The 21608-nt window shown below is 39.3% G+C and overlaps 1 protein-coding gene across 5 annotated transcripts in view; it reads right to left on the reverse strand.

The window, feature by feature from the left end:
* Positions 1-21608, reverse strand: part of XRCC4 (X-ray repair cross complementing 4) — a 426434-nt gene that overhangs the window by 43937 nt on the left and 360889 nt on the right. For 4 of the 5 annotated variants that reach the window (XM_072606221.1, XM_072606218.1, XM_072606220.1 and 1 more), the window contains exon 8: positions 19510-20129. The exons of the other annotated variant lie outside the window; for it this stretch is intronic. In XM_072606221.1, the coding sequence (XP_072462322.1) occupies positions 20018-20129 (112 nt within the window). In that variant the 3' untranslated portion in view covers positions 19510-20017. Of the gene's footprint in view, positions 1-19509; positions 20130-21608 lie in introns of those variants that run through there. 5 annotated transcript variants of the gene reach the window in all.

Genomic DNA, 21608 nt, shown 5'->3' on the forward strand with positions numbered 1-21608 from the left:
AAGAAGACTCTAAGGAGAATAAAGACAGGAAAAGCAATTGAATTGAAAATAATATAAATAGATGAGATCTGTGCCAGAGGAAAGATGAGTGTGAGTACACCGAGTACACTGATATATGGATATCAGTGGGAGGATAGAAAGATGTAAAAACTATAGAAAAAAACAACTCAGTCTTTATCAATACCCAGAAGAGGGGACGGAGAGCTATCCATTATTACTGAACCATACAAAACTATATTGAGTCTAGTCTCCCGTCTATGAAAATCTTCATAATAATCATCTACATCCAAAAAGGAAGGCAATCTGGATGAAAATATGAGTAGAGAACAAGCAGGTTTTAGCAAGTGATGTTTATTATGTTTCTTTTTTTTTTTCTTCTGGAGGCAACCATTGTGAAGTGACTTGCCCAGGATCAAAAAGCTAGTAAGTGTCTGAGGCTGGATTTAGAACTCTGGTCCTCCTCCTTCTGGGTCAGTGCTCTATCCTCTGGGCCATCTCATTGCCCCAGTAAGTGATATTCAGTAATACAGCTTGTCTTTACTATTTCATGATTAATTGAAAGATATGTAAGATTCTATTGTTTTTATTGAGTTGTTGATTATAAAAAAAATTGACTTAGCACAACCAAACACTGACTTCCAGGCTCTTTACAGTACAGTTTCTCCCATCGGAGTTATTCAATATTCCTCAAAAGTTGTACAACAGAAAAAACCTCATTCAATGACCTTCTGATAGGAAACATTAGAAAAGACTTAACATGAGGGGATGTGTGTTCACCAAAGGTGATGGATGAGTTCCAGTACAGAGTCCAGATTGAGGAGTGATTCCCTGTGGATGGTGAGGTTCTCTAGGTATTTCTGTTTATCAACACTGTGCCAAAGGTGGTAAGTTCCGGAGCCTTGTAGCCTCGTGCTACATCTAGAAGACATCTGGAGTCACTCAGAAGAATCAGACCCATCCATTCATGCAGGAAAGACCAAAATAGATGAAGATTTTCTATTGCTTGGATTTCAATATGCATTTGGAGAGGTGGCCTATAAAGCTTATCTAATGTCACATAAGACTGACGTAAGCAATGCATATGGACAAGTTTGGTGCAATTACAAAAGAAGAAAGTACATTAGAGGCAACGAGGTGGTGCAGGGGCTAAAGCACTTGAGTTCAAACCCAGTCACATATTTCCTAGCTCTGTGACCCTGATCAAATCACTTCACCTTTGTCAATCTCATTTTCCTCAGCTGTTAAAAGGGGATAAGGGGATCATAGTAGCACCTACCTCACTGGGTATTATGAAAATCAGAAGAGACAATATCTGTAAAATGCATAGCACAGTATCTGGCACCTAGTAGGTACTTCATGAATCCTTGTTTCTTTTCCTTCTCCCAGGATTACTTTGGGGAAATTTTACTGACTCCAAGTTTCTCAAGAAACTAAAAGCCCCTTTCACCTCAATATTAACATCCTATTGGTGTTGCATATGTCAGCTAGACACAGAATACAACTGAATTCAAGATATCTTGAAATGTCATTCATTTGATCATCAGAGTCATTTAATTGTCATCCAGACAAATATTTGTATATTTTATCTGCATATTCAGTTATTTGTCAGTTTTGTATGACTCTTCATGACCCCATTTGGGGTTTTCTTGGCAGAGATACTGGAGGGCTTCGCCATTTCCTTCTTTGACTCATTGTACAGATCAGGAAACTGAGGCAAACAGGGTGAAGTAGCTTACCCAAGGTTCCACAGCTAGTAAGTGTCCGATTTAAGATCTGAATTCAGAAACATGAGTCTTCTTGACTCCAGCCCAGAGATCTATTCACTGCAATACCAATATCTGTAATGCAGTATTTGTAACCCAGTGGGATTAACTCCTCAGACTATCAGTTTTGGTTTCTCCTAATTACTTACCGTATTTAAAAGTGATGTTCTGTGGAATTAAGGGTCCTCTGTGATGTTATTTCATCCAATGGGATCTTTTTTGTGGAAACAAAAATTATTCACATTTACGTAGCGCTTTAAGGCCAATACCTTTCCCTACAATAACCCTGTAAGGTAGGCAGTATATCTATCTACCTATCTACATAAATATAGATAGATATAGACATACATTTGGATAATTGTCATTATCCCCCTTTTACAGAGGGGGTAACTGAGACTCAGAAAAGGAAGTGACTTGTCCAAGGTAACATAGCTAACAAGTTCAAGTAAATTTTGAAGGCTGCAAATAAAGAATTCTGTGAAGTGGATGCACATATTCAAATTCACCCTATTAGAAGTTATATTTATATACAATATAGTCCTTGGCTCCAGTCATTGAAAAAACACAGGTTGAATGAAAATAATGTAAGCACTTCATAGGATTCCTCATTCTTACTCATGTACAGGAATCAGCATTTAGACCCAGGTCTCCAGATTCCAATCTCAGTGCTCTTTCTATATACTCTTCAATCTGAAGAAGAGAACAAGCCAAATGGATTTAATCCAAGAATTCTAATTGAATGTGTGGAGATGACCAGGGCAAAGCATGCTGGAATCAAGGAATGTTCACAAAGAAGACTGGGTCAGTTCTAAGTATGTCACATCACTGGGCAGAGCTTCTAGAGTCTATTCTAGACCATTTCTGCTGTTTTCTCTCCTCAAGGAAATTATAAAAACTGCAGTTTACTTCACAGTTCATGCCTAAGCCCTTAAGGCTTTGAACACAATTAGAAAGGCTCTAATATGAATATATTTATAAATATATACATACATGGTAAAATATATAAAAGTATATATGCGTATTCAAGCTTAATGAATCTGTCTTTTGTCTGTGCTATCATTAAATTTCCCTTCAGCCATAAGCAGGGTATGCTGGTAAATGTTTAACAACCAGCTGCCTGGAAAAGGAAATGTATGCATGATACACTTTTCAATTTAATCTGCATTACTAACATTTTCTCTATCATTTTCTTAAGTCTGGACAGCCAACAGGACAACACATCAAGCTTTGATCAGTAGTCTTTGCCAATTCCTGAGGTGTGAATGCTCACACTGAAAATGTAATAATTGCCTCTCTCTGCGATGGCTCCAACACATCAGCCTTGGCTAGTAAGGTAATACTGAGTGTGTTCCTAGTGGCTTGGGTGGATGTCAACATTTTCTTCACAGTTGTGTATCGGTGCATTCTATGTTTTGTGGATTATGGGCCAAATTGAAAAGTGTTGCCTTTGTAAGTCTTTCCATCACCAAATCACACAGTGTACACGCAATAATACTTAGGAAAAGTTACTCATTTTAATTCACTCATTATCATCACACAATGTGTCTCTTATTTTCCTAATTACTGCGTTAAATGTTATACAGATAAAGCTATAACTTTAATTACAAGTAGACTCCTCAATCTCTAAGGACTGATATAAGGATCCATTCGAAAGTGAATGAACAAGTACCACTGACATCACGCCAAGACTGCAAAGGTAGCTGTCTGCATACCATGGTTTGACAGACTCTGCAAGTTCCTCATCCTCCTGCCTTGGGCACTTCCCTGAAATTCCCTCCATGAGCTGTTGTCTTGGGACAGAGCAGTGAGATCTGAGAGAAGCCTCAGGAAAACTGTCCTGCGAGAGTGGAGGGAATGCTAGGTCTGCAGGGAGAGCCTGAGTCCAAACTGGTTCCGCCGTTTACTAACTGTGTGTCTTTGACCAGTCGCAAGTATCGATTAAACACCTCTGGTCCAGGCGAGGCAGTAGGAGCTGGGGATGCAAAACTGAACGAGAACCAGTCCCTGACCTCAAGGAGTTTACACCCTAATGACTCCTCTGGGCTTTACTTTCCTGCTCTATGAAGGGAGAAGGATGAACGAGCTGACCTAAGAGGTCCCTAATAGCTCTAAATCTCTGTCATCTTTTGCTCCCTGTCCTCTGATGAAAAGAAATGAAAAGCTTCCCACACACCAAGTTTTGCTTCAAGCAATCATGCCTTTGACCTACAAAAGCAAAGGAGCAACTGGAGAGTTCAGGGACAAGACAAACCAGTGTTTCCTATGCAGCTGAAATGGATAACAGTGTCATCGCTCACGGGCACATCTGAGAACACACACGATGTGGAACAGTCATAAAAGATTCACGTTCTTTTATCTTATCGCCCTGCCCCCACCTCTTTGCTCCTTCTCCTTTCCTTGGCCAAGGGATGCAGTGACCTACATTCATCTGCTCTCTCTATAATCTTTATGATTCTATCAAATAAGCTACCCCTTCTTGCTTCAAAAAGCCCAGCAGCCAGAAATGACCTCGACAATTTTCTGCTGCTAACACTATCCCCACCCAGCTTGGCTACCGGAAAGGGGTCTGAAATTGGCTTCCCTGCTGAGGGTTTCCTTGACCTGCATGAGTGACCACCTTCAGTAAATCTGATTGCCTCCAGTTGTAGATTTCTTATGGATGGCCCCTCTGGGCACAGGGCACACTGGGGATGGCTGTGCTTTACTACCCAGAGCCTTAGAAAGACTTCCTGCCATTTCCAGAGAATGATCTCTCACCTCCTCAAGTTGTCTGCAGAGACCAATTCAAACAACGTTTTGTCTTCTCTTTTGCCTTTTTTCTTTTTTCTTTTTTTTAAGCTTCTACTCTTGGGTTTTTGTTAACATTAAGGGGAAAAAAAACACTGATATTTAAAACTACATTTCACTCACCTTGTAAAATGAAAGGGTACATTGTACAGGCACTGGAGGAAAACAACACCTCAAGGCTGCAGGGGAAAATGAGAGTCAACGCTTTTGTCAAACTCCAGGGTCTTGCTCCTCAGCTGTAATTGGAACCACGTGCTGAAAATGCGGGACAGGATTTTCAGCTGTTCTTTAATTAAATGGGATAAAATAAAGGACTCGACTTCCCCTTTCTGGCCCAGAGAGGCCACTGGAGGTGCAATGCGAAGTCTATTAGCTATGCTGATTGATGACATGGGCTGAGGAAACTGGCACTGGTGTCAGGACTCCAGAGGCATCCGCGGTGGCAGTTAGAATATTAAAAAAAAATTCTGCAGAATTTCTCTAATGTTATTCAGGCCCTTTCACTAAAAAACAACTGGTTCTCTGAATGGGAAAGGAAGGGAGGTGACCAAGCAGCAAAACTCTGGCAGAGCCATGACTGCTGTTAATGATTTTTGAGTCTTTTGGAAGATTGACGTTGGCTGTATTTTCATATCCCATATAAAACAGTTACCGCAAAAGTCATCAGTAAGGTGGGAAAAAAAGAGCACCTTCTAATGTACATGCCCATTGAAAAGGGGATGAGAAATAGGACCTTGAGTTTCTAGCAGATGCTTGCAAATATTTCTGAAAATGTAATAAACTTATAATGTGAGAAAAAATAGTAGTCATCTTTTCCCCTTCACACTTGAAAATGTAAATATTCTGCTGGCCTGATTTATCCTAAGCTCTGAATCCCAGAGATTAAATCATTAGTTCACATCTTTTTAGTCAGTCAACAAGAATTTATTAGATGCTTACCATGTGGCAGGCACTGTGCTAAGGCCTGGGAATACAGTGCAAGGCAAAAACAGTCCCTGTTCTCAGGGAGCTCGTATTTTAATAGGTAAGGCAACATGCAAACAACTACGTACACTTCAGGTGTGTAAAGGGTAAACTGGAGGTGGGTGTGTTCAGCCTTCGCTGCCAAAGAAGCCCCCGCCTTCAGAGAAGTGATGACATGGCTTGCACTTGACTTTGTTCTGAGGGAGGGAGGACTGTGCAGGTCACCAGCCTCACTTCTCCTCCAGAGCCATCTGAATCCAGTGACCAGATATTCATCAGAATGACTGCAAATGACCCAGGATGAGGCAGTTGGGGTTAAGTGACATGCCCAAGGTCACACAGCTGGTGAGTGTCAAGTGTCTGAGGTGAGATTTGAACTCAGGTCCTCCTGACTCCTGCACTGGTGCTCTATCCTCTGCACTACCTAGCTGTCCCTTAAATTGGAGGTAGTCTAAGAGGGAAGAGGGTATTCTTGAAGGTGACCTGCCAGGTCAACCCTGAGAATGCTCTTAACAGTTCAATGCATCTGCCAATCTCCTGGATGTCTGCGTTTCCTCCGAAGATGCAGAGCACACTTGATCTACACTTGTCCTTCCTACGCTACTCCATTCTGTAACCACTGGTAAATCTGCCACAGTCGGGGAGAGTCCATCCATCGTGCTTGAGCTTTCTTTAAAGTCTCCTGACATCACTTGTATACCAATGGAGACCATGGATTGTCCATTTGTTAGCCTTCTGTCTCCGTATGTGGCCAGCTCACTTTGTTTCTTGGTCATATATCTTTTGATGACATCCTTTTGTTTGCAGTATTGGTAGCCAGAGGAACCATGGTCCAAGTCTTGTCTTTGACACATACTGACTGTGTGCCCCTGGGCAAGTCACTGAACCTTTGGGTACTCTAGGCTAGTCTTTAAGGTTATAAGGATATATATAGATATATATATGTATATATGTGTGTATGCATACACACATATACACACATACATATAATATATACACATATATACATATATATGTATGTATATATGTAGGTAGGTAAATAGTCTTCATGATTTGCATTAGTAGAAAAATCCAACACCATGCAGTTGAGCTAGTGATGAACACTTTGGTACTTGGTTAGGCTGGTCACAGCTCACTGCTGGGCCTGTACTCAAAGTGTCTCTACCTTAAATAGAATTTTGAATTTGTGCTCCACAGGCATCCCTTTTGAAAATTGAGGGCTGAAGGAAGTAACTGGTCGTATTTTGCTCAGAGCAGAGGTGTTAAACACCCAGTTCTCAGGACACATACTATCCATAACACTCCCCTAGTCTAGAGGCTAGCACCAGTCTAAAATGTATCTGATTTTAGTGTGTTGAGATATTAATTTTTTAAAAGATGTATGTGTGTGTGTGCATGGATTTCTAAGTCAATATGCAGTCTGTATAGATTCTCATATGCGGTTTTGTGCTCCTCTCCCCACTCTCTATTTGAATTTGACATCACTGGCCCAGGGGAAAGATGCCTTAGCAGAGACATGACAACTCCTTTCAAGTATCTGAAATGGCAGACTTGAGGACAAGGTATCAGATTCATTCTGCTTGTCCCCAAAGGATACAACTAGAAGTAAAACTGAAATTGCAGATAGGAAGATTTAGGTTCAACGTAAAGAAAAGAATCCTGATAATGAGAGCTGTTCAAAAGCTAGATAGGCTGCCTTGGGAGGCCTTGGGACATCAAGGGCCTGATGATCATTTGTAGGGGATACTGTAGTGCGGATTTTTGTTCAAGACAGGTCAATCAGTCAATAACTATTTATTAAGCACCTACTATGTGACTAATAATAGCACAGACACTGTGCTAAAGAATGGGTGGGAAATGAAGAGAAGGCTGGCAGGGGTCCTCTCCTTAAATGGAGCTCTCCCCTCTGACTTCCAAACAGAGGGAGGGGCTCCAAGAGCAAAAGGTACCAGTGAGGAAGGAGGTCCAGTGTTGATGAGATCTTGGAGGATGAGGGAGAAGTCCTAAAGAGTGAAATCAGGTAGGAGATGAGTATGGCTTACTACATGTGGCCTGAAGTCCCTTCCAATTCTGTGAGTTTGGAACATTGTCTACATCTGGGTAACATGACTGCCAAACCTAGGGTTACCAATTCTACTTTGGGATCTCTTAGGGGTTAAGATCTCTATAACCTGTAAATAAGAAAGTACCCCAAATTCTCCTTGAAAAGTGGTCTTGTAAATCCATAAAAGTTTTACAGTTGGCAACAACTGTGCTCTTATGTACATAGGCGAGACAGCAGTGGACTTAGTCATAGGAAGACATGGGCTCAAGTCATGCCTCAGACACACACGAGCTGTGTGACCATGGGGAAGTTACTTAACCTCTCTGAGGTGCAAGCAGCACCCTGAGACTTAGTGCTAAGTTCAAGCTACAAACTGTACTGTGGGTAGAAATTAAAGATCCTTAGGGGGAAGGAAGACTCCTCTACTCCTACCATTGCCAAGGAATCAAACACACACATGCACGTACACACATGCACACACATACACACAAGCATGTGTACACATGCATGCACACACACAGGAGTACACACACACACACACACACACACACACACACACACACACACACTCTTGAAAAACCTTGGGAATGTTTATGGATCACTTGTAGCCTTCCAAGGGAGTAAGGAGCCTGCTGACACTGCTCCAACTTTTGCTTCCCTTGCTTAGAAGAGACAAGAGCAGCTGTAGGTCTGTATTTAGGCCTGGGCCCAGCTTGATTCTAGCACTGTTTGTCTTCCAGATCCGGAGGGAGGGAGAGCCTGGCAGCTTGACCAGCTCTCTTTCCTTTTCTTCTGGTGGTCCAGAAGCACCTCTGGGCCTCTGTCACTTCAGGGCCAGCTTGATATCCTGCATCTGCGCTGACCTAGAGACAAACCACTTATCAGAGGCCAGGCCTTGCAGTCAGTCTCCCCCTTTTTCTCTCTTGTTACTGGGAAAGCCCCAGGGAAGCAGCTGAGAGATCTTGTCATAGGTCCAGTGAAAGAGAATGAACGAATATCTAACTCATCCTGAACGCTACGATTCCTCCATCCTACCCAGAAGATTTCCACTTTGGAGGAGACAGGAGAGAAAGCGATAATAAAAGAGAGTGTTTTTGAGCTAATTTTATGTCAGACATAACTCTAAAGGCACCTCTGCTACCTAGAGTTTACATACGACCCATGTTCAATTCTTTTTTAATCTCTGGCTTTTGCAATTGTCTGAAAATCAGTCTCCTTACAGCAAAGATGCCAAAATCAGCCTATTCAATTGGTGGCTAAAATCTGGTTTGAAGACACACCACAAAGCTAACAGCAACAGAGCTCTTTCCTATAGTGTCCCCATTGGCCTGCCTCTGACAGAGCTTGGAATCCAGGTTAATAATAAAGTAATAACTAGCATTTGTACAGTGCTTACTATGTGGCAGATACTGCGCTAAGTGCTTTGTAATTACTATCTCATTTGATCCTCACAACAATCCTGGGAGGTACGTGGCATTATGATCCCCATTTTACATTTGTGGAAACTGAGACAGAGGTTAAGTGACTTGCTCTGGGTCACACAGCTAGTAAGTGTCTGAGGCTGATCTGAACTGTTCTATCCATTTATCTGTCTGTCTGTCTATCTATCTATCTATCTATCTATCTATCTATCTATCTATCTATCTATCTATCTATCTATCTATCTATGCCATTTAGCTGTCGCCACACATTCAGATGAAGAGAGAAAAACTCAGTCAATCACCTGGACATTTTCCATCATCCTTGAAATCCAGCTCTTGGATACTTGACAAAATTTTTCCGTTTCCACCCTTGGCATCATGCAGATTGGATCACCTGATGCGATCCTGGTCAGTAAAAAGGCTCTATCCCCAGTGAGTCCCACACTAATTCTTATCAGTTATTCACATCCTCTCTGGGAGGGTGCCACCAACTTGCTGTATAGGGGGTATGGATTATTATGGACTACCCAATCAGAGATGACTATCATTCCCACCTCTGGCAAACTCTTCTTCCTCCTCAAAACTTGCCTTGTCCCTTAGTCCTAGTTTACTGACATGGTACATGCACATGACTCCTCCACAGGAATTTGACAAAACGTACTTAACTCTAGTGTATTTGTTTACTCTTGGGATGGCATCAACAAAATAATAACTAATACATAGTGAAACATATTTCACTCAGCTGTGCATACCTTCTATCTTCCTTTCCTCCCTCTCCTAAGTCTTTCCCAGATCCAGGATCCCCCATGACAGTTTAGTCCAAAAGTCAATCCAAACTCAGAAGTTCTAGAAAATGCCCAGTTTGAATTTGTTTTGTGCCCCCCAGACATGCCTCTTGCCAGCAGGCAAAGAAATGTAGTCAACACAACACATTATACAACTGACACCTCCAGGTTTTAGATAAAGACTAAGGAAATTGGAACTTGGGATCTTGACTCATCCTTTGGCACAAGGACATTTGACTAAATCCTTTGGACTTGGAAAAAGACAGAAGCTCCCATGGTCCATGCTCTTCTTGGTTTGAGCTTCCTTGCTGCTGTCATTCAGGGACCTTCAACCTCTTCAAGCCATAGTGTGTAGCCAATGTGATATTCACAATGCCTAAGGTGGTCAGTTTTCACTACATGCTTGCCCACTGGATTCATGCCCTTTAATGCATTCTTAGAGCTAAATTAGCTTACTTGCTCTTCTTTGAACTTAACATTGCATCTCCCATCTTTGCTGCTTTGCCCAGGTGCCCCTATGCCTGGAATAAATTCCCTCCTCACCTTTGCCTCTTGGAATATCACCTTCTAGGGAAAGCATTTTATGATCTTCCTAGTTCTTAGAGACCTTTCCTTCTCGAATTATTTTGTATTTACTTATCTGTTTATATACATAGTCTTCCAAGAGAATGTAAGGGAGAATGTAAGGACAGGGGCCATTTTTCTTTCTTTATATGTCCAGTACCTAACACAGTCCCCCACACACAATAGGTGCTTTGCAACTGCTCATTGAACTGAATTGATTAGCACAGTGATAAAAATATTTTGGGGGACAAAAATAGTTTGAAGTATTTTTGTATTTAATTAATGTCTATTTTCTTGAAAATCTACATTTGATATATTAACACATGTATTATTATAAAGAATGCTTTTCTGTAACAGAGAATTTATCTACTTGTAATTTGTCATGTCTCCCAAACCAAATTCACTCCACACACTGCTCCACTGTCTTAGGTGACTCAGTGTTAGTAACCACAAGGTAAATTACTCAGCTTGCCACATGGGTCCTTCAGAGATGTGGATATCATAACAAACAATCCATTGAGTTGATATCCCATTACCCTCTGAAGTCTAGAGCTATAAAGTATCCAGGTTTATTCAACTGAATCATCCTTGGAAAGTTCAAACTGCTAAGACTTCCTAGACATTCTCCAAGTGGGAGTCATGTTGTATGTCACTTTCCCAACAAGCTGTAGAAAGTACGGGAAGAGTTAGCCAGAAAAGCTCAGACAGTTCTTGGGATAATCAGAAACTCAGATACTTTGGGTGGAGAACGAGAGAAAAGAAATGGTCATCTCACAAAAATGTTCCAACATCCTGCTACATCATTTTGGGAAAGATTCCCTCAATGATTTGCCCAGGGTAAGTAAAAATTGACACTGGGCAACCTATTAAAAAATAAAAGACATTGGATATTTCTAGTCAATGTATCCATCAGTGAAAGAGGGCAAGCCAAGAAAAAAATCACTGTGGGATCAGCTAGGGCTTGAATTTTTGGGTAGGGGTGGTGGTGGTGGTGGTGGTGGTGATGATGGTGGTGGCAAGGTACATTATTTATTTAGTAAGCTTTTAATATATGGAATAAGATTATGGCAGTCTCAGAGTTCCCTTAATGCAAACTTCAAAAGTTAGTAAACTCAAGATATAACTATTGCAGAAGAGACCTTAGTTTTAAGTTTAGGCATTTTAATTGAATTTCGACATGAATAATGTCCTAGAAGTATGAATGTTTTTTTTTTATTTTCCCAGCACATTCAAAAACTTAATTGCCTATTCAAATCTAGGTTAAATGAAATATTCTGCTAATGACTATGGTAATTAGCGATTAACTTGTTAATTGAAAACAGTGGAAATAAAATGAAAATTTCTCTGGAGCACTTCTGCAATAGATTTTTCCAGGCTTGTCTGGCTGTCTGTAGAAGTCTGTTACTTGGGAATTGTTTCTATAGTGAAAAAGATGTGTTGGCCTTTGAATTAATCACCACCACTGACCCCTGAATTTATGCTGATCTCTAGAATGGGCAGTTATCAAGAGCTGAGTACAAAGTCTTCAGACCTTCCTTATTTCTTGGACAGCAGCCCTAGATGTTTTCAAAGTGGAGAAGACACTAGACCTGCTCAAAAGAGAAACCAAAGATCAGTGGGACTGTAGGTTAGAGGAAGGGCTATAAGACCTCTGAAGGATAAAGAAATAACAAATGAACCAACGAATGAGAGAAGAAAAATCAGAGAGAAGGAAAAGAGTGGGAAAAAGAAACAAGAGGTTGCTGAAAGTGTGTCTGAAAGAATACAAATGGAAGGATTAGAAGGGAAAGTGTATGTAGATATGTGGAGATACAAAGACTGAAACCAAAATGGCCCTAGCTCTCTAGGACTCCAGGATTACACATAAACAGGTAAGTAGGCTCTGGAGGGGGTGGAGCCAAGATGGTGGAGTAGAAGAAGAGACTTGCTAGAGCTTTGCCCCCAAGCCCAGACAAATGCCTGTAAAAAATTACTCAAAACAAATTCTGAAGCTGCAGAACCCACATTATGAGGGAATGAAGCAAATCTCCAGTCCAAGGCTACCTGGAGTCAACGGGAAGTGTCTGTTGCACTACATTAGGAGCAGAGAGCAATCCAGTGTAGGCCACTCAGGCACAGATAGGACCTGAGCAGGCCTGGGGCAGGGGGTGGGGGGGGTGAGGGGGGTGAAGATGACTGAATATCTGGCACCTGTGGTGGTTTCCAGACTTTACAATCCCAAAGCGCCAAGGACAAACTGGAAGACCAGTGGAAAAAACCTATCAGACCTGTGTCAGAGAGTGGGGTTTGGACCCAGCCCCAGGGTGGCAGAGAGGGTGGAGAATCCAATGGCAGCAGGGGCACAGGTAGCAGCTGTTTCTGCAGCTTGAGGTTCACAGATTGTGAGGGGATTGAGCAGCTGACAGTACACTCCTCTCCACCCTCCAAAAAAATATGCAATGGTCTCAGGCCCTGGAAGACCTCAAAAGGATTTTGAAAATCAAGTAGGAGAAGTAGAACAAAAATTGGTAAGAGTAACGAGAGTGATGCAAGAAACCATGAAAACCAACTCAACTGTTTGCTAAAGGGGACCCAAAAATGCTGAAGAAAATAGCACCTTTAAAAATAGACTAACCCAAATGGCAAAAGAGATCCAAAAAGCCAACAAGGAGAAGAATGCCTTAAAAGCAGAATTGGCCAGATGGAAAAGGAGGTCCAAAAGCTCACTGAAGAAAATAATTCCTTAAAGATTAGAAAGGAGCAGATGAAAGTTAATGTCTTTATGAAAAATCAAGAAATTATAAAACAAAACTAAAGGAATGAAAAAAAAAGGCAGACAGTGGGAAATATCTAATTGGAAAAACAACTGATGTGGAAAATAGATCCAGAAGAGACAATTTAAACATTATGGGACTACTCGAAAGTCATGATCCAAAAAAGAGTCTAGACATCATCTTTCAAGAAATTATCAAGGAAAACTGCCCTAATATTCTAGAACCAGGGGGTAAAATAGATATTGAAAGAATCCACTGATTACTTCCTGAAAGAAATCCTAAAAGGAAAATCCTAGGAATACTGTAGCCAAATTCCAGAGCTCCCAGGTCAAGGAGAAAATATTGGAAACAATTTGAGTATTGTGGAAACATAATTAGGATAACACAAGATCTAGCAGCTTCTACATTAAGGGATTGAAGGACTTGGAATATGATATTCCTGAGATCAAAGGAGATAAGATTAAAACCAAGAATTACCTACCCAGCAAAACTGAGTATAATACTTCAGGGGGAAAAAAATGGAACTTCAATGAAATAGAGAATTTCTGAGCATTCTTGCAGAAAAGAGTAGACCTGAATTGAAAATTTGACTTTCAAACACAAGAATCAAGAGGAGCATGAAAAGGCACACAGGAAAGAGAAAACATAAGAGACTTACTAAAGTTGAATTATTTTACATTCCTACATGGAAAGATAGTATTTGTGTCTCTTGAGACTTTTCTCAGTATTAGGGTAGTTGGGGGGATTATACACATATAGACAGAGGGTACAAGGTGAGTTCAATATGAAGGAATGAGATCTAAAAAATAAAATTAAGGGGTGAGAGAGGAATATATTGGGAGAAGGAAAAAGGGAGAAATAGAATGGGTACATTATATCTCACATAAAAGAGGCAAGAAAAAGTTTTTTCAATGGAGGGAAAGAGGGGGAAGGTGAGAGGGAAAGAGTGAACCTTACTCTCATTGGATTTGGCTTAAGGAGGAAATAACATGCACACTCACTTTGATTTGAAGATCTAACTTAAACTACAGAAAGGTGGAAGGGGATAAGCAGGAGGGTGGGTGGGAGGATGATAGAAGGGAGGGCAAATGGGAGCAAGGGGTAATTAGAAGTAAATACTTTTGAGGAGGAACAGGGTCAAAAGAGAGAACAGAATAAATGAGAGGCAGGATAGGATGTTGGGAAATACTTTCACATCATGATTGTTATGGAAGTGTTTTGCATGACTACGCATGTATTACGTATATTGAATTCCGTGCTTTCTCAATGAGGATGAGTGGGGAGGGAGAAAGAGAAAGAAATTTTAAAAACAAATGTTAAAAATTGTTTTTATATGCAATGGGGAAATAAGACATTCAGGCAATGGGTTATAGAAATCTATCTTGCCCTACAAGAAAATAGAGGGGAAGGAGATCAGAGAAGGGAGAGTTGTGATAGAAGGAAAGGCAGACTGGGGGAAGGGGTAATTAGAATTCATGATCCCTTGGGGTGGGTGGAGGGGAGAGATAGGGAGAAAATTTGGAACTCAAAATCTTGTAGAAGTGAATGTTGAAAACTAAAAATAAAGAAAGAAAAAATCAGGTAAGTAAATACCAAATACTTGGAGAGAAAAAGATCACTAAGAACCAAGAGGTTTAAGAAGGCTTTGTCTAGTTCTCAGTCAATGAAAACATCAGAAAGCTAATTCTATTACATTGCATACGAAATTCTATGTCATTTCTTTAAAATGCAGAAATAATCATTTCATGTAAGTGAAATACTTCGCAAATGAAAATCTGTACCCTTAAAAACATTCATTAGAAGCTGTTAGATAAGCAGTGAAAAATTTTAAATCATGCAACAGCTATCAATAAGCCTGTGGCAATTATATTGCACTTGGATACAAAACCAATAGTTCACAGCAAAATTGTATTAACTACCTCTTTGGATTTCATAATTTATAGATAATAAGCTCTGATAAAAAAATTCAGATGTTAGATATTTTATTTCTTAGGGTTACAAAATATAATCTTGGCCAGAACCAATAAAACTATTGTATAGTCATTCTCTGCTATACTAGATGCCTGATTCCTTGTTAATCATTTATTATAATTTATTAATAAGTTACAATTATCGAGTAGCTGGTTGACTGTTGGCTTGACCTAAGATCTCTGTACACATGGGCCAGTGAATTTTCCTTTTTTTCAATGGCCTCAGACTAAATCTCTAATCACAAGTAGCTCATGGCCTTGGTGTCAAGTGGGGCCAGGTGGGAATGTGAATAAAAGAGAGTAATATAAGGCTAGGCTTTATTATTCATCTGGCTGATGTCTAGTAGTGCCATCATTTTGAATCTTGGCCTACAGAGGAAAAGGCACTGTACTATAATACATATAAGTCAGGAAAGATATGGTTTCAAGTCTCATTCTTTATTCATTAGCTGTGAGACTAGAGAAAGTTATGGAGTCCTTCTAAACCTTGATTTCTTCATCTGTAAAATGGGAAAAATAATATTGTTGGTACTTACCTTAATGTTGGGAGAATTAAATGAGATTATAATAATTCACTAATGTTTTACCGTACCTATACATATTCATAGCTTAAACCTGTAGCAAGACTTTTGGGACACCTGTATTAACTTATTTGATCCTCACTACTCTGGTGAAAGACATTAAGCAAAATGCCCATGATCACACTGCTGACAAATATCAGAATCCAGATTTGAACTCAGTTTTTCATGCTGAGTCTAGTACTCCATCCACCATACATTGCCTCCAAGGTATTTTTTGGGCAGTCAGCTATTGTTAAGGTAACACTATGTATAATCAAACTAGTTTCAACGTAACTCTTTGTAAATTTCAAATAAGTCAATATCTACCTGTAACAAATACTTTGTTGCTTAAATGTTGCACTGAGTAGAAATGAACATTCTTGCAGACCACTGGAAAAAGAAACACTTTCTGGCTACACGCACTGGGATCTGAGGTCCAACGGAGGAAGCCTTCAACAATAATTATAATAATTTTAACAATTAATAATGAATTGTTTACAATAAAATAGGAAGTCTAGTGAAGCAGAGAGTTGGCCTCAGAGTCAGAATGAGCTAGGTTCTTGCATTCTCTGGGTAGTATTTATGTCTGTGAATGAGAGAATGAGAATCAGAGGATGGTAGAGTTGGAAGGGAACTTAGGTTTCATATTGTTTGATCACTGAGGTCAAGAGAGGTGAAAGAACTTGTTCAGGATTAAATAATGACTCTAGAACCCAGGCTCCCAGGCCAAGGCTTTCTCTACTATACTATACATTTAATAACTTGTATGACTGAAATGAAATAATGAGGTGGACACTAAGAATGTATGAATCTCAATAACAGAATTTTATTTATTTCTTAAATCAAATTCTGTTAAATATTATTATAATATTATATTAATATTATTGTTTTCCTTGGTAATCTTGGGCAAATAATATAAACTCATTATCTCGCATTTTTTAAAATACAAAGTATGGAAGAGACTACAAATCCTCTCATGGAAAAATTCTGAAGAATATTATAAATGATTGGGTATGCTTTTCAAACATAGTTTTATCATTTATAAATAAAAATAATAATATTTTTCATCTAGCTGAATATGAGGTTATTCTCAGAATTCAACTAGCACAGAGGATATATGGTTTGAGTTTTTTCCTCCTCGTCTTGTAATGAGGCAACTCAGCAGTGTGGTGGATAGAACATCAAGTCTGGAGTCAGGAAGACCTGAGTTCAAATATGATACTTAGCTGTGGGACCTTAGGTATGTCACTTAACCTCTGTCTAGGTTTCCTGATCTGTAAAATGGAGGTAGTAATAGCTCAAAAAGCAGGGTTTTTGTGAGGATCAAATGAGATAATAACTTTAGAATGCTTACACAGTGCCTAGCACATGGCATTAGATAAAAGTTAGTTATTATTAGAGGTGCTGGTGGTGACTAATCTACAGTTTCCTGCCTGGTCCTACTTGACCATAAGGGCACATTTATATCTTTGGCAAGCTACTTGTGGTTAGATATTTAGTCTGAGGCCATTGGAAAGGGGAAAACTCACTGGCCCATATGCATAGGGACCTGAGGTCAAGCCAAGAGTCAACCAAGCCCTTAGCAATAATTAATTATAATAATTTTATTAACAAATAATAATGAATTATTAACAAGTAATACAATAGGAAGTCTAATTGAACAGAGAGAGAACTGGCCTCAGAGTCAGAATGAGCTGGATTCCAGTCTTGCCTCTGCTACATCCTGGCTATGACCCCCTAGGCATGTCACAACCTTTCAGTGCCTAAGACACCTCACTAAGGTTCACAATATAACTAAATTATATAGACTACATTTCTTCTGTATTGGTGGGAACTGACAAATCTCTCAGGGCTGAGATCACAGATTCAATTAAAAAAATGAACAAAATTTGATTTTCTCTAAAATCTCCAAATAGTGATTGCTCATACTTAAATAGCTCTTTACATTGACCGTGATGCAAAGGTGGAAGAAGAGCCTGAAGCCAGGAAGACAATAGAACAGAAGGCAGGTCAGAAGATTCAAAACTAGATGAAGTTGTCACAGATGTAGAGGAAGGGAAAGAAACACAGAAAAACATCTCTCAGTGGAAAAGATGAATTGTGACTCTCACAACTGGAATCTACTGGGTCCAGTGTAGAGACAAAATGTGAATTAAAATCATTTGGTTTGGGGAGGGCTTGGGATTTTTTTTGCTCCCCCCCACTACAAAAATGTCAGGGTTGTGAGTCACAGGAAGAAGCAGGTTTGGGGGGTTTTTTAGTTGAATGTTTTTAATATTCCTCATGAATGTAAATTTATACTATTTAACTATTTATTATAAAATCTTGTCATTATTAAGTTAAAATTAAAAATATAATTTTAAATTAACTTTTAAAAATTAAAAAATACATACCCCCAAAAGAACTAAAGGATACTTTCTGGGTAAATAGTACAAAAAAGCATTATTCTTATTTTAATGATAAGGAAACTGAAACTCACAGAGATTAATTAACATGTTGTGGGTCACATAGCTAGTAGGCATTGTAGCTATGATGTGAACCTGGTTCTGCAGACAGCAGCTAGTCAGCTCGGTGGCAAAGCTGATAGTGTTCCAGTCTTGGAGTTAGGAAGACCTGACTTGAATTCAAATCCAGCTTCAGACATTTACTAGCTGTGGGACCCTGGGGAAGTCACTTAATCTCTGCCTCAGTTTCTACATCTGTAAACTGGTACCTATTTCCCAAGGCTGTTGTGAGGATTAAAGGATATACTAGTTATCAGTGCTCTGCGAACCTTAAACCACTATGGAAATCTTCATTGTTGTTCAATTGTTTTAGCCACGTCCTTCTCTTTGTGACTCCATTTGGAGTTTTCTTGACAGATCCTGGAGTAATTTGTCATTTCCTTCTCCAGCTCATTTTAGCTATTTATTTTAGCTATTATTTTTACTCTTATTATTATTCCTGACTCCAAGACTTCTACTAATGTCGTCTAATTTCTACATATTAAATGGGAAATTCCTATAAAGTACTCTAAAAATCTTGAAGCTCTAAATAAATGTGAGTTGCTAATAACATAAATGTGTAGGTGACAGACTTTTTTTTCACCAAAAAAGTGAATTGACAATTCAGGTTCTATATAATATCTTGTATTCTTATGCTTAAAGTGTTGAATTAAATTCATATTGCAGGGTTTTGTCATGGATGAAACCTTACTCAAATGAGGTTTTTTTGGTCTTTTCGGTAACAGGATTGGTGACAAACCAGAATTATTGGGAACTTCATACTCATAGTTGATCACATTAAGAGCAAGGCTCGTATGTAGTTAAGTAGAGTATGACTTTATGTTTTCTTTTTCCCCTCCTCCCAAAATAAGCTTTCTGGGCAAAAAAATAAAAATACAATAAAATTCTGTTTAAAAATGCTTTGCTCTCCCATCAGCTTGGTTAGCTCTCGTCCCCAGGGTACAGAATACATATAGAGTTCCTTTCTCATTCTCACCCCCAAAACCAATCACATGGATGTCCTCTTTGTTCCTTGACCTCAATGCTATGGTAAGTTTTTACTGTATATATAACTGAGCAGAGCAAAACAGATACTTGAGTTTTCTGAAGAACTTATTTCTTTGCATCAAATACATACACTCTTTGGTGAACTCTCACTCTTTCAACACGCTTCTTTAAGGAAATGGGCTTTAACAGCTTATCTCATTTCACTTGCAAATATAGGATTATTTGGCCTTGGGAATTCCAGAAGGTATTTGCGACCTTTACCACCTAACCCTGATAGACTTGCTTCTTTCCACTTAAGTAACATAAAAGGTACCACTTTCCCTTCCTTAGGTGCTTTTTTCTAAGCTTGTCTTTATAGGAAAGGAATAAAATATTTAAAATAATGTATTCTTCAAAGGACACTGATTCTTTAAGGTATCAGAAATTTTATTATTGGGTGCTTTGGATGTGTAACCACATACTAAAAATAGGTGAGTATCATGTTTTATGCCCTCAACTAAAAAAAAAAAAACACAACCAGAAACATCTATATTTATCTTTGGGAATACTTGGAGGAAAAATCAGAAATTCAGTTGCTAAGACTAGTTTCTTGATCCTATTTCTAAAGTCAACTTACATAGTGCGCTAGACAGACTGCATAGAGAGCATATGTGTGCTTTATAAAACAGATGCAGGTTTTGGAGAGACTTTGAGATTTGGTGTAATTAGAGGAGTGTGGGCGGGAACAGCTTAGAATAATGAGCTACTGTCAGGAAATCATATCTGATACATGTGTAATCCATTCAGCACAATTGTTTCAATGCTGCCTATGTAATTACATTATAAGGTGTAATAGCCACTGTCAAGTTGTACTCAAGTTTAAGACAAAAAGAAAAAAGATTATAGTCAAATATCATCAAAGTGTTTTTGGAGACAGTCACATATCTTCAAAAGGGTCTTCTGAACTACTGTTTTTTAAGGTTTCTAAGGACATATTTTCAGATGGCATGGGTTTCTTGCTGGATGACTGAAGTTGTGAAGGCTCAGGTCTAAAGAAAAAAAAAAAGAAAAAAAACAGAATTATTTTTCAAATGAAGAGCCATGGAAACAAATATCTAGAGGGTTTAGAAATGAAAATAAAGAAAATTCCAGTTGGTTACTCAGGCTTGGAGAAGAGTTTTGAAGAAAGAGTTTTTCTCCATGAGATGCCAAGTGTAAAGCAAGGTGAAGGAAACCTAGAACTGTTATTTATTTATTCCAACCTCTAACTGTTTTTCCATTGAATTTGTTTCTACTCTAAAGCCACGAATCACACAAAGCTGAAATGAAGACTTCTGTGTGTTGTCTGGGCAGACACAGCTGCGTTGTGTTCATTTGCACCTCAAGATGGCGGCAAGATTCTCAAACCTTTCATTAATTGTGTGATAACATGATGGTCTCCCTGATGGCATGATATATATGTGACCTCAGACTGACAAAATTCCATCTTAGGCCCGCAGACAGTAGCAACTTCAGAGCTTTGGTCACAATTCAGAATTACAGATTTCTGAGTTGGAAGGGACCTGGGCCTTTGGTGAAGGAGATGCCACTGTAACATGATGATGAGAACTGCCCAGCTGCTGCTCAAAGACCTCCCAGGAGGGAGAACTCCCCCTCTTTTAGGGGTATTCTACTTTGGGGTACATCTAATTATTAGGAATTTTTCATGACCTCAAACCTAAATGCAACTTCTACCCACTGTTTCTGGTTGTGCCTTCAGGAGCCCAACAGAACAAGCCTAATCCCCTCTCCACACAAGAGCATTTCAGGTACTAGAAGAGAGCTAACCAACCGTCATTATCATCACTGAGCTCTTACTATGCTAAGCACTTTATACTTATTATCTTTGTTTGCCTTCACAACATTTCTGGGAGGTAGGTGCTAATCCTTATTTCATGGATGAGGAAACTGAGGCAAACAGGTTAAATTATTTGCCCAGGGTCACATAGCTAGTAAACGTCTGAGTCTAGATTTGAATTCGGCTCTTACTGACTCCAGGCCCAGTTCTCTATCAACTGTGCTACCTAGCTTCCCTGAGTCTTGTCTTTAGGCTATACATAACCAATATCTTCAACCAATCCTCATGTTATGGGCTCAAGTCAACATGGTTTGACCTCCTCTGTACACTCCAGCTTGTAAACATCCTTCTTTAAACCATGGTGTTCAGAACAGAATACAATATTCCAGATGGGAGTCTGACAAGACCAGAGAAATATGGGAATATCTCTTCCCAATTTCTGGAAGTGATGCCCCTCTTCATGTAGCCCATGACTGCATTAATGTTTTTGGCTGCCATTTATATTGAGCCTCTAAAAATCTTTTTTAGAAAAAAACTGCTAACTACCTGTACCTCTTCCTTCTCCTTATCATGAAACTGATTTTTGGCAGCCAAGTTCAAAATTTTTTATTTACCCTTATTGAATTTTCTTATTAGATTCAGCTCAATGCTCCAGTCTGTCAGGATCCCCTTAGAGCTTTATCCTATCATT

Source organism: Notamacropus eugenii, chromosome 4 (genome assembly GCF_028372415.1).
Source record: "Notamacropus eugenii isolate mMacEug1 chromosome 4, mMacEug1.pri_v2, whole genome shotgun sequence".
NCBI lineage: Eukaryota > Metazoa > Chordata > Mammalia > Diprotodontia > Macropodidae > Notamacropus > Notamacropus eugenii.